The following is a 12477-nucleotide window of genomic DNA, read 5'->3' on the forward strand; positions in this document are numbered from 1 at the left end:
TTCCATCTCCTGATGGTCCTCACCACACACAAGAAAGAAACCCAAAAAGACTCTCACACACCGCCATCTCCCATATTAGTAGAAAGGAAAGAGGGCTTTTGAAGCAGCCCTCATTTCCTGGGCAAGTGTGTGTGCTCAGTCGTGTCTGATTCTTTGCAACCCTGTGGACTGCAGATGACTAGGCTCCTCTGTCCATGGGATTCTTCAGGCAGGAATACTGGAGTGGCTAGCCAGTCCCTCCTCCAGGGGATCTTCCTGACCCAGGGATCGAACCCGAGTCTTCTGTATCTCCCACACTGGCAGGCAGATTCTTTACCACTGAGCCACCTGAGTGGGCCTCCACCAGGGGTGAATATGTCCTGCAGGGGACATTTGCTATGGGTGTGGGGCCACTTTTGGATATCACAGTTGGGGAAAGGGGCTCCTGGCATCTAGAAGGCAGAGGCCCAGGGTGCTGCTCAACAACCTACCAGACACAGGGCAACCCCCACAACAAAGCATTACCAGACCCACAGGTTAATAGCGCTGAAACTGAGTAAGCCTGACCTATAGTTGGCTCAGTTCATAGCCAAGAGGTCACTGAACAGCCTTTATGGAAGTTTCCACGATTGAATTTTTAGCCAGTTGGTCAGAAAAGCAAGGGGCTTGGAGACCCCTGAAGTTTGGCTGGCATCTGAAGTGGGCAGTCTTGTTGGGACCGTGCCCTTAACCTGGAGCATCTGTGCTAACTCGGGGGGCTAGCGTCAGAATTGAGTTGTACCGCAGGACACCAGTTGGCATCAGAATAAGCATCATTACCTTTCTTTATGCTGGTTTATGAACCAGTCTGGCACCTCAATCTGCCAGATGTTCAACAAGAATTTAGGGACTGATTTAGTCTCTATTGAATGAAAAATGTTATCCAGAAACAAAAAGGTAAAATGTTCTGATTTATGTGTTATACAGTATAGCCAGTTAAAAATGCGCAGAGGAGAAATAGGCTATTGTTCAATTTCTCCTCTCCTTAACAAGCCTCTCTGTGTCTCAGGTCTATCATCTGAAAAGTGGGAATCATAACAGTAGTAACCTCATGAAGTTACTATCAAAATTGAATGAGTTTATATATATAATATATATATGCACACATACATATTGTTATTCAGCTGCTCAGTCATGTCTGACTCTTTGTGACCCCATGGACTGCAGCATGCCAGGCTTCCCTGTCCTTTACCATCTCCTGGAGTTTGCTCAAACTCATATCCATTGAATCAATGATGCCATCCAACCATTTCATCCTCAGCCACCCTCTTCTCCTCCTGCCCTCAATCTTTTCCAGCATCATATAGCATATATATATATATATATATTTATGTAATGTGCTTAGAATAGTTCTTGACCCACCAAAAGAATCATTTGCATATTTGCTTTATTAATACAAAACCATAAAAAGCAGAGGTGATGCAAGTTACCAAAGAAAATAGCTCTAGGATCTGTCGTGCAATAGATTTTAATGTTTCCTAAAGTGGGTTTTGGGAACCACTTGCATATGGGACATTATTTAGTAGCATAAAAACCATTTTTATTACTTTAATATATATAATGATTTTTTTAATATAGAGAGCTATTGCATTGATTTTGGTTTCACAAATGTTATTAACAGTATACCTATTAATAGACACTGAGTTTAAAGATAAATATTAGGCAAATAAGAGCACTGGTGGAATGCAGATACAGGAAAGACTGCAAACTCCTGGTCTTTGAGGCTAAGAGGCAGGGTGAGCTCTCAAACACTGTCTTTTTAGCAAATAAGAGTGCTTCCTTTTTACCAGTGTGTCACCTCTTCCCAATGTCAGCACTAGTTAAGGAGATGTGGCAAGGGCCTAGGGCAGATAGTCCTACCCTGACACCCAGGCTGGACCAAGACCTGACTACTGTCATGGCTCCAAGTTCACAGCATAGAGAATCTGATTTTAGGCAGTTCTCTCATGAGACTCCTGGGCATGGAGGGATGGAGTTTCAAACAGTTCCAATCCCAGGTCCTTTCTTTATTGCTTTGGGTTTCCTTTCCTTCTTGGCCGGCTGTCCACAGAATATTCCTGCCCTTTCCCTCCTTCCTTGGAACGTTCTACAATGACCACATAGTAGAACCAGCAAGATATCATGAGGTTCAAACCCTTCTTGCAAGTTAAGGAAGCAAAACCTAAAGGGCTCCATCTTTCCTCATCCATGTCCCCCCCCCCACCCCCAACCCAAACCAGAGAACAACCTTCCTGTGTGGCTCCAAGATCCAGAGCTAAAGCTCATCAATCATGGTAACAGTGGCCACTTTCAAGTGCAGAGGGCTGGCTAGTCACGCCGAGCCCTCTGCATAGTGGCACTAGTTCTCTAATCCTCACAACAAACCTCAGAGGTGGGTGATAACTTACAGGAGACATTTAGAGACAGTAAGAAATATGCCCCAGGGCAGAGAGCAATGGGAAGTGAGCTAGGAACCTCACTCAACTTCAAGCAACTCCAAAGCTGGTGCTCTTTCCAGCAAAGCAACTCTTAGGCTGTCAACCACAGGCTGAAAAGGAGGTACCCGCCAGGCAGCTCTAACCACTGGCAAGGATGGCATGAGTCCAGGGGACAATCCGCCAGCAAGGGGCCGGGTGTGGAATAAGCAGCTCTCCCTGTCTCCTTCTTAGCTTCCCCTCCTCCCAGCAGTCAGCCTGAGCAAAACCCCACCACCCTGGCCTTGCTCTCCAGCGCCTCTTCTCCAGAAGATTAACGGGACGCCAAAGCACCCCATTGCTCTGCTAGCATAAATTGCAAGGAAAACATTTAGAATATTGATTAAGTGCTTCATGCTAGAAGATTTAAATTTACCTCCTGTATTTCCAGGATTAGCTGACATAATGGGGTCAGTCTGCTGGCACAAATGATTTACAGAACACCCATTGGCAGCTCTCCTTTTAAAACTCAACACTTAAAATTTTCACTTGGTCACAGCCAGCAGAGTCCTGGGTATTTAGCAGGGTTGGCTAATTGCCTTCTTGCCATACTGAAACTTTTGGGGTTTGGCCTGCCTGGGAAGAACTTCAAAATCATTTCCGGTCTGGTCTGGCGCTATCAGGGCAGATGGACTTTGTTTAGGTCTGATGAGGTGCTGGGCCAATCGAAGGGTAAGGCATGCTGTTTTTCCAAGATGGAAGATCTTATGTCAGATAGAGATTTTTGCAATATTCTAATATTCAATATTCAAATATTCTAATATGTATGAGTTAAAGAGGTTATATGCAGAGGTTAAAGATAGCCAAATTGCATCACCCCCTGCCCCTACTGGGCTTTCCTGGTGACTCAGCTGGTAAAGAATCTGCCTGCAATGAGGGAGACCTGGGTTTGATCCCTGGGTTGGAAAGATCCCCTGGAGAAGGGAATGGCTACCTGCTCCAGTATTCTGGCCTGGAGAATTCCATGGACTGTATAGTTCATGGGGTCACAAAGAGTTGGACATGACTGAGTGACTTTCATTTTCACTTTTCACTTTCCTGCCCCTACTGCTGCTGCTGCTAAGTCGCCTTAGTCGTGACTGACTCTGTGCGACCCCACAGACGGCAGCCCACCAGGCTCCCCCATTCCTGGGATTCTCCAGGCAAGAGTACTGGAGTGGGGTGCCATTGCCTTCTCTGCCTGCCCCTTCTACCAACCTGTAAATGCTAAACATTTACAGGTTGTGCTATAGCATACAAGTGGCTTCCCTGGTGGCTCATTGCTAAAGAATCCACCTGCCAATGCAGGAGACGCAGGTTAGATCCCTGGGTTGGGAAGATTCCCTGGGGAAGGAAATGGCAACCCCTCCAGGATTCTTGCCTGGAAATCCCATGGACAGAGGAACCTGGAGGGCTACAGTCCATGGGTTTAGAAAGAGTTGAACACAACTCAGTGACTAAACGACAACATATAAGTGCCCAAAGCATTTCTATAAGCTTCAAAATGTACTTGGCCAAGAGAAGGGACTTTACTGAGAGGCCAGGGAGGTGCAAACCTAGCCTGAAATTGAGTGAATCCAGGTGGTCTGCTCCAGAAAAAATGCCCACCTCAAAGTCTTTGCCCTCGTGGCCCACAGAGGGCCAGCACGGTCCCTCTCAGGGTTAGCACAGTCTGACTGCCAAAGAAAACCACAAGATTGTTGAAGGGGAGAAAGGACAGCCAGCCTTTGCATTGTTGACTTCAGGAATAAGCATTCTTGCAAAAGTTATTCATTTAGACTCCACTCACATCTCCTTTCTGATTGAAAAAGTTGTTCTTATGAACCCTTCTCTAGAATGCTGCCTTAAAAGTCCCATTAGGATGAGGGGAGGGGACTTAAACCCGAGATCCACAACTGCTGTCCCCCCATGTCTCACTCACAGATATGTTTTTCTGGTTCATAAAAACAAACTGACCTTGGATGTCACTAGCTGCGTTCCCAAGAGTCCCCCCCAAGTGCCTACAACCACCTGACCTCCATCCTGCAGCTTTGGCTCTGAGCGTGTGCCCCCACCTATCAGATTTTCTTCTCTCAATCACACATCCCATCTCCTTCCAAGAAAAGGGACAGAGGCAGTGAAGATTTCTCAAGGATCCTCAACACTAGTTCCAAGGCTGTATCCCCCAGTCTCTACAATCCTATTTGATCGTTGTAAGCTAGGGCCGAAAGAAAGGCTACTTTAAGAGGTCGTCACTTTAAGCCACCAGAGTTAAGTGATGTTCAACAATGCAAAGCAGAGATTTTTTCCTAACACCTACACTTCCAAAAGATATTTACTTTAAATAAGTGACAAGTACAGTCCATTTGATTTAAATATGCTGAGCTTTTTCCAGCTCCCTGGCCACTCAAGTGCACAGAACATGAAATAATTGGTAGGATTTTTAATGTTTCTTTATCATGTGACCACTTTGTACAAGTCAAAGGGATATGCCAACAATAGCACAGCCTGTGTCACGCTTGTTACTAATATGCCTGCCAATTAATCCTGACATGGGAGCTTGGCCGGTTACCCAAAACCTGGTATTTTATCACCTTAGGGGGTTAGCTCTTGGACGTTTCTATGACATTTTATACTAATCAATCAATTTTGCTTTTTTTAAAGCTGAGCCTTTCATAGGAACTGCAGATGAGCCTTATATATACCACACCCAAAGCTACTCTTTTCCCCCAACAGAATTGTGTTTGGTTTGTTGATAATTACACTTTGAAACCGACTTTTGAAAATGTTTATTCTTACTTCTTCCCTTCCAAGGGGGAAATCTATCTCAAATGTTAAGACAGAAACCCAAGTCCCTCCGAGTTTTCTCATATTATTGTATATTTAAAAATATTACAAGAGGGTGCTTCTCAAGGGAAGTGAACTTTAGAGCTGCCAAAGATAGTTGACTTTCTCCGAATCTGTTACCAATGGATCCCAAGCTGGTTTAAGTCAGTTCTATTCTGAGTAATGACACATGCACTGGGACAAACGCCATTCTAAGATATTTCTAGGACCCCCTGGCAAATGGTAATTTGTCTGAAGACAGCCAGGCAGGCAAAGGAAGGACAGATGGGAAGAATGAGTCTCCTGGGAGCCCTATGTTGAAGCAGGAGTCCTAAATCAACGCCAGGGACCACGTTCTCATGGGTTAAGTCCCATTTCTCATCAGTCACTCATCCCTCCCGATCCTGGGCCTCCACTGATTCTTTCAACCATTTTTAATGTAGGTCATTTTAAAGAGATCATCAAGCTGCAAGAAGTTTTACTGGCAAACTTTGTCTTTCCCTTATATTCTCTCTCCTGGGATTTAGTCATGAAACATTCCTGCCTAAAGCATGAGCTTTCTGTTTTTTCCATCATTCGAATTGCTGCCTTCAGGAAGCACTGGGACACATGGGTCTGTCAAATACAGCTTCTCCTTTCTTTTTTTTCTATCCTCACTACCCGCCTACAGCTTTATGGAGGTATAATTGACAAATAAAAATTGTATTTACTTAAGGCATACAACTTGATGTTTGTATATATGTATATATTGGGGGCTTCCCTGGTGGCTCACATGATAAAGAATCTGCCTGCAATGTAGAAGACCTGGGTACAATCCTTGGGTCTGGAAGGTCTCCTGGAGAAGGGAATGGCTACCCGCTCCAGTATTCTTGCCTGGAGAATCACATGGGCAGAGGAGTTTTGTGGGCTACAGTCCATAGGGTCCCAAAGAATCGGACAAAACTGAGCAACTAGCACTTTCCCTTTTATATATTGTGAAAGGCTGACAGCAATCAAGCTGAGTAACATATTATTACACACCTGACAGAGCTACCAGTTTGGGGCGTGGGGTGGGGTAAGAACAACTAAGATGTACTCTCTAAGCAATTTCAAGCATATAATACGGTATTGCTAAGTACGGTCACCATGCTATATATACCCAGATCTTGTTCATCTTGCATGTCTGAAAGTTTGTACCCTAAAACCAGCAGCTTCCCATTTCCCCCACTCCTAGCCCCTGGTAACCACCATTTCAGTCTCTGCTTTAAACAGTTCAACTTTTTTAGATTCCACATATGAGATCATGAACCTAGAGGACATTATGCTAAGTGAAATAAGCCAGACACAGACAAATACTGCATGACCTCCTTTTCTATTTTTTACTGCTTCCTCTCTATCCACTCCTAATTCAAAGGAAGAACCCACGTTGTCCAGGGTCATGGAGCAAGGTGAACGTGCACCGGCCTTGGAGTCAGACATCCTAGCCCCACCAAAGAATTACTGTGCGATCTCGGTTAAGTTCCTAGCATGTCCCTGCCTCAGTTGCCTCATTTGTAAAAGAGAAGGATGACCACCACACCCGACTCATGGGATGCTGTGAGGACTAAAGAGCACAATGCATGTGAAATGTTTGACAAAATGAAACTCACTCTACAACTATTAGCGCTAACTCACACCACCGTTCCCCAGTGTAACACCCCAAGCAAAGCACAATGCTACTATCCATCTCTTGCAAAGGGACTAAATGGCCAACTGACTTGGGATGAAGCATCACATGTGACATTCTGGAACATTTGCTCTACCCCAGGCAATGAAAAATTACCACCATTTAGTCCTCTCAATATAGCAGCTAGGAAGTCTGACTCTGCGACCCTGTGGACTGCAGCTGGCCAGGTTCCTCTGTGCATGGGATTTCCCAGGCAAGAATACTGGAGTGGGCTGCCATTTCCTTCTCCAAAGAAGTCCTAGCATCTTGTAGATGAGGAAGTGGAGGCTTGGAGAGGTCACAGTGCTGGTGGGGATGAGAGCCTGGGTCTGCACACATGCTTGACTGCAAAGCCCAAGCCCTCACCCCCTGCCTCACGTGTGAAACATGGGCTCTGATAGGGAGTCACCTTAGGAGGTAAGGGGAGGTTTTGTGGAACCCTTAAGAGCTCCCTAGAAGTAAAATGTTGTTAGCTCCCAGGCAGGTGGATTGTGCGTGTGTCATCGGGAAGAGAGGTGTGGCCGTCCCCCCGCTTCCTCTGTATTCCCCCGTCTCCACTGCCCCACTCTGCTGAGAAGTTAAATGGCAATCCTGAGAGAAACATCACGCTTTAATTGTACTTTGTCCCTCTGTTTATGAGGCAGAGTCCCTACCACTAATACAGGGGAAGGAAAGGCTGTTTCTTGGGAATAGATCTCATGGGTCCCCTAACACTGCCAGGGAAACCCTGCAGTGGTACAGGGTTCCCCTTACAGGGGAGACGGTCGAGCAGATCTAGTTGGAGGTAAATACTGGTGGCCAAGCCAAGCACCGCACCGCAAAAAGCAGAGGACAGATGATCTGGTGGGGTGGGGGCGGACAGGGAGATGCAGAGAAGAACACCTCCTCGTGGCTGGCAGACTACTCTCCCATGGGGAAAAACTAATTTCAAGGAGCTTCCAGTAATGACCATTCTTCTGAGATGCCAACCTAGTCACGGAGTCTGAACTTCCAAAGACACTGAGCAGCTGCATCTTGCCTACCATTTGTACATTCATGGAGGACAGAATTTTAGTTTTGAATGCCCACTTCCACGAAGTTTCCAGAACACCAAGGGAGGTTAATAAACAGGCTGGACACTGCCTCTGCCGTGGAGCTCCATGTACTTAGACATGAGCATAAAGAACCTGTTCTGCTGCAGCCAGAGCTTTGCCTCTTCTTGTGGTCAGGAACCACCTCTGGCCACTGTCATCACCTCATTATAACAGGGTCTTACCCTCATCTGGCCACCAGTCTTTATTGATGCTGGAATCTGAGCGGCCCTGACAAGAACGGAAGGCTGACCTAGGAGGAAGTAGGACACTGAGGCTTGGCCACAGAGAAAGAAGAGACTGCTCTGCGGTGCTATGTCTGCTTCGAGACACACCTCTAACCAGCTGGTTTAGTGCAAGTGGCTTCCCCTCCCTGAACCGAAGGGCTCTGCTGCAGGCTAGGGCGGTTAGATGCCGCAGTATTCCCCAAGCCTCCTCCCACTTCTGGCATTTTTTGCATGGTGCTTTGAAGATGGGGACGGCTCAGGAAATGCTTCAGAAGTATGAAGAACATCTGGTTGACCCTAGGCCTGTGCCTTCCCACCCAAGTTCTCCTTAGTCTTCTGCGTGAGTGTGTCTGAGAGTGTGATGTTGGTGGGGACCCAGGAGGTTGAGAACAGCTGAATGGCACGTGGGATATCTAAGACGAAGAGGGGAGTGTTCGGGCGAGAAGATAGCAAGCAAAGCAGAAGGAGAAAAACTGCCCCTGGGGCCTCCCTGGTGGTCCAGTGATTATGAACCCGCCTTCCCAGCATAGCCAAATAAATGAATAAATAGTGTAAAACAGAAAAAAAAGAAAAGCTGCCCCAATACCTTCCAGGGAACAGACGAGGCGGTGAGTCAAGAAGGTATGCGTAGAGAAGTTTCTGGTAAGTGTTCTGGTGAGGGGGATCTCGGTGGGGCCTGGGGTGGGGGTGATGGAGAGGTGGAGGACATATACTTGTGCACATGCCCCTTCCCCTAGCATGGCAGGACGCAGAAGTCACCATGTGGTCACCACTGCCCCTCAAACCCAGGAGGAACCATGGAAAGAACACAAGCCTCTAGATTCCAGGACCGGTTCCAGGACTTGCCAGCTCTGCGGGCTCGAGCCGAAGCATCCCCTCACTGAGCCCCACATCCTCTGATGAAAGAACAAGGTAACAACACAGGAGTAACAACACAATCATACCATCTCTCCCCCAGCCATCGGGAGGGTAACATCCGAAGAGGTGAACTGTATGAAAATCCTTGGGGAATATGAAGAGGTTCCCAAATAGCTGAATACTCATTATGATGAAAAAAATAAAAAGACAGAATAGGCACTCTGCTTTGACTAAAGTCAGGAAATGACCATTCCGAGGTCATTGTGGTCCTGGCCTTGGAAATCTGCCTCAACCCCAAAGAAGTCTCTGGGCCATTTTCACTGGACTCTGTTCATGCGAGAGGTTTTCAGTGTAGTGTTCCACAGCAACTCAAATGAAAGAGTATCTTCTTGTGCTTCCTGAAGAATGAAGCTGTCCAGGATGCTACATTTGTCTTAATACTTCACTAATAACACTGTCTCTGGCATAGCTTTAGACAGAGTTAAATACTCCACATTGAGTCTAAATGCTAGTGATGGAGACAAAGCCAAGGGCTCCCAAGACAATCCCCTGAATGGGAGAAAATATTTGCAAGTGATATGACTGATAAGGGATTAATATCCAACACATATAAACAGTTCATACAACATAACATCAAAGAAATAAACAACCCAATTAAAAAATGGGCAGAAGAACTGAATACATATTTTTCCAAAGAGGAAATGCATATGGCCAACAGGCACATGAAAAGATGCTCAACATCATAATCATCAAGGAAATGCAAATGAAAACCACAAGGAGCTATCATCTCACACCAGTCAGCATGGCTATCATCAACAAGGACACAGACAACATGTGGAGGATGTGGGAAAAGGGGATTCTTGGGCACTGTTGCTGGGAATGCAAGTTGGTATAGTCACTGTGGAAAAGAGTATGGGAGGTTTCTCAAAAAATACTAAAGACAGAGCTATCGCATGCGTCTGCAGTTCCACTCCTGGGTATACATACAAGAAAAACAAAATGCTAATTTGAAAAGATACCTGCACCCCAATGTTCACAGAAGCATTATTTACAATAGCCAAGATATGAAACCAACCTAAGGGTCCATCAACAGATGAACGGATCAAGAAGATACACACACACACACACAAACACACAACGGAAAACTACTCAGCCATTAAAAAGAAAGAAACTTTGCCATTTGCAGCAACGCGGATGACCCTGGAAGGCATTATACTAAGTGAAATAAGTCAGACAGAAGTAGATGAATACTGCGTATCACTTATATGTGGAATCTAAAGAATACAATAAACTAGTGAATATAGCAAAAATGAAGCAGACTCACAGACAGAGAATAAACGAGTGCTTACCAGTAGAGAGGAGGATGGGGGAGGGGCCATACAGGGGCGGGAGGCACACCTGTATATGATGGGTTCAAGGATGTATTACACAACACAAGGAATACAGACAATATTCTATAATAGCTATGAAAGTAACCTTTAAAAGTCTTTATAAAATTAAAAAAAATTCTTTTTAGAAAGCCAAGAGCTCCTTCTTCCTTTTCTGTATGCTGCTGCTTTGGACAGAATGCTGAAAAAGCATACTAACTAAACAAATAGCCAACTCAAATCTACCACTTCACAAACAGGAAGCTTAAGGATTCATCTGCCCAAGCCCCTCATTTTAGTGCTTGGACCAAAGGTCCATGCCTCGTAAATGGCAGAGTTGGTCCCAGAGTCCATCTGTCTCTCCACTCTACAGTATATCATGATCTTCACCTCCCGTGGTTAAAATGCACTTTTAAGATTTAAACCTGAGCAGCATTCTATCTCTTTCCAACCATCTCTAAATGCATTTCAGAAAATGAGTCTGTGTCCCCACCTGGAAGTCCGTGGCAGCAGAGAGTTCGGGCCTCCTCTCTTACCTGTAAGTTTGCGCAAGGTGGTAAAACATGAGTGGGGATTTCATTCTCAGAGCCTGCTGGCCCCAGGGGCTTGTTCTTGACCCGGAAGGCTGTGGTGGTCGTGGCAGTGGTGGTCTGAACTGGGAGGGCTGGCTGCCACACAGTCACATCCGAGCCATTGCCAAAGGCTTGAATTGCATTTTCTGCAGTAAAACAGGAGGAAATCCAATTTCAAAGTCAAGCAGCAAATGTAATGGACAGGATATGTGAAGCCAGAGAGGCACACTAGAAATTCTGATGAGAGCACTGGACTTCTCTAAGCAAAACCCATCCATCCATCCACCCCCTACATACTGAGAGCCAGCCACGAGTCAGGTGCTCTAAAATCAATTCACTCATTAAACCCTGAGCTGAACGCTTAGCTATGCTTTATAAATGCAACAAATATTTACCGTGTCCCTCTTTACGTACCAGATACTGAATAAGATCCTTTCCCTGAAACATCCATCAGTCAAGTCTTTTGAAACTTGACTCAAAATAGCCTCAGACCTGCTATTTGGGATCACAATCACTGTTCCATCTTTCAAAAAAATGCTTGTGTCAAAATTTTATAATAAAGGCAAGCTAATTAGTAAGTTCAGTTCAGTTCAGTTCAGTCGCTCAGTCGTGTCCGACTCTCCGCGACCCCATGAATCACAACACACCAGGCCTCCCTGTCCATCACCAACTCCCGGAGTTCACTCAAACTCATGTCCACAGAGTCGGTGATGCCATCCAGCCATCTCATTCTCGGTCGTCCCCTTCTCCTCCCGCCCCCAACTTTTCCCAGCATCAGAGTCTTTTCCAGTGAGTCAACTCGTTGCATGAGGTGGCCAAAGTATTGCAGCTTCAGCTTTAGCATCAGTCCTTCCAATGAACATCCAGGATTGATCTCCCTTAGAATGGACTGGTTGGATCTCAACCACATCCCTAATTATGAGACTGGGGTGACTCAGTAGCATTCATACGAATTCAGCAGCAGTGCAATCAAACAGCAAAAAAAAAAAAAAAATTGTGATCCATTACCAAAGAGCACCTACTATGATCCCGGCGCTGCTCAAAGTATAAACACAACCGATTTCTTTAAAAGAAAAATACATCCCAAACCTCATCAATAATATATTGTGAAAATGGAAGCAAGATTATTTTTTTCCTTTCTGCTCCCAGTCTTCTGAACAAAATCTGCATAATTAGGAGGGCGCAGCCCTGCTCAAATGAAAAGTTTAAAATGTAAAACTTTAAAAGCTTATTACAATTTCATGGGATTAGATTGTTTTTTATGGCAAGAGTAAATTGGTTGTGTGTTGTTCCCCTCCCCGAGATGAATAAAAAACAGGTTTTAATCAGGTCCTCAGGGATTTGGCCTGGATTTAGGAATTTTTTTTATTTCATATTCATTGTATAAGAAATCAAACTCTTCCATTTGGGACCTGAATGTGCAAATTGTTAATATATGACTCTT

General features: G+C 45.3%; 1 protein-coding gene across 2 annotated transcripts in view; it reads right to left on the reverse strand.

Moving 5' to 3' along the window:
• The window catches only part of GFRA1 (GDNF family receptor alpha 1), a 239666-nt gene that overhangs the window by 26341 nt on the left and 200848 nt on the right, over nt 1-12477 (reverse strand). For both annotated transcript variants that reach the window (XM_055424574.2, XM_055424573.2), the window contains one exon: nt 10998-11179. In XM_055424574.2, coding sequence (XP_055280549.1) covers nt 10998-11179 — 182 coding nt within the window. The remainder of the gene's footprint in view (nt 1-10997; nt 11180-12477) is intronic.

This window comes from Moschus berezovskii, chromosome 12, assembly GCF_049115385.1.
Source record: "Moschus berezovskii isolate FMDL1 chromosome 12, NW_MosBer_1.0, whole genome shotgun sequence".
Taxonomy (NCBI): Eukaryota; Metazoa; Chordata; class Mammalia; order Artiodactyla; family Moschidae; genus Moschus; species Moschus berezovskii.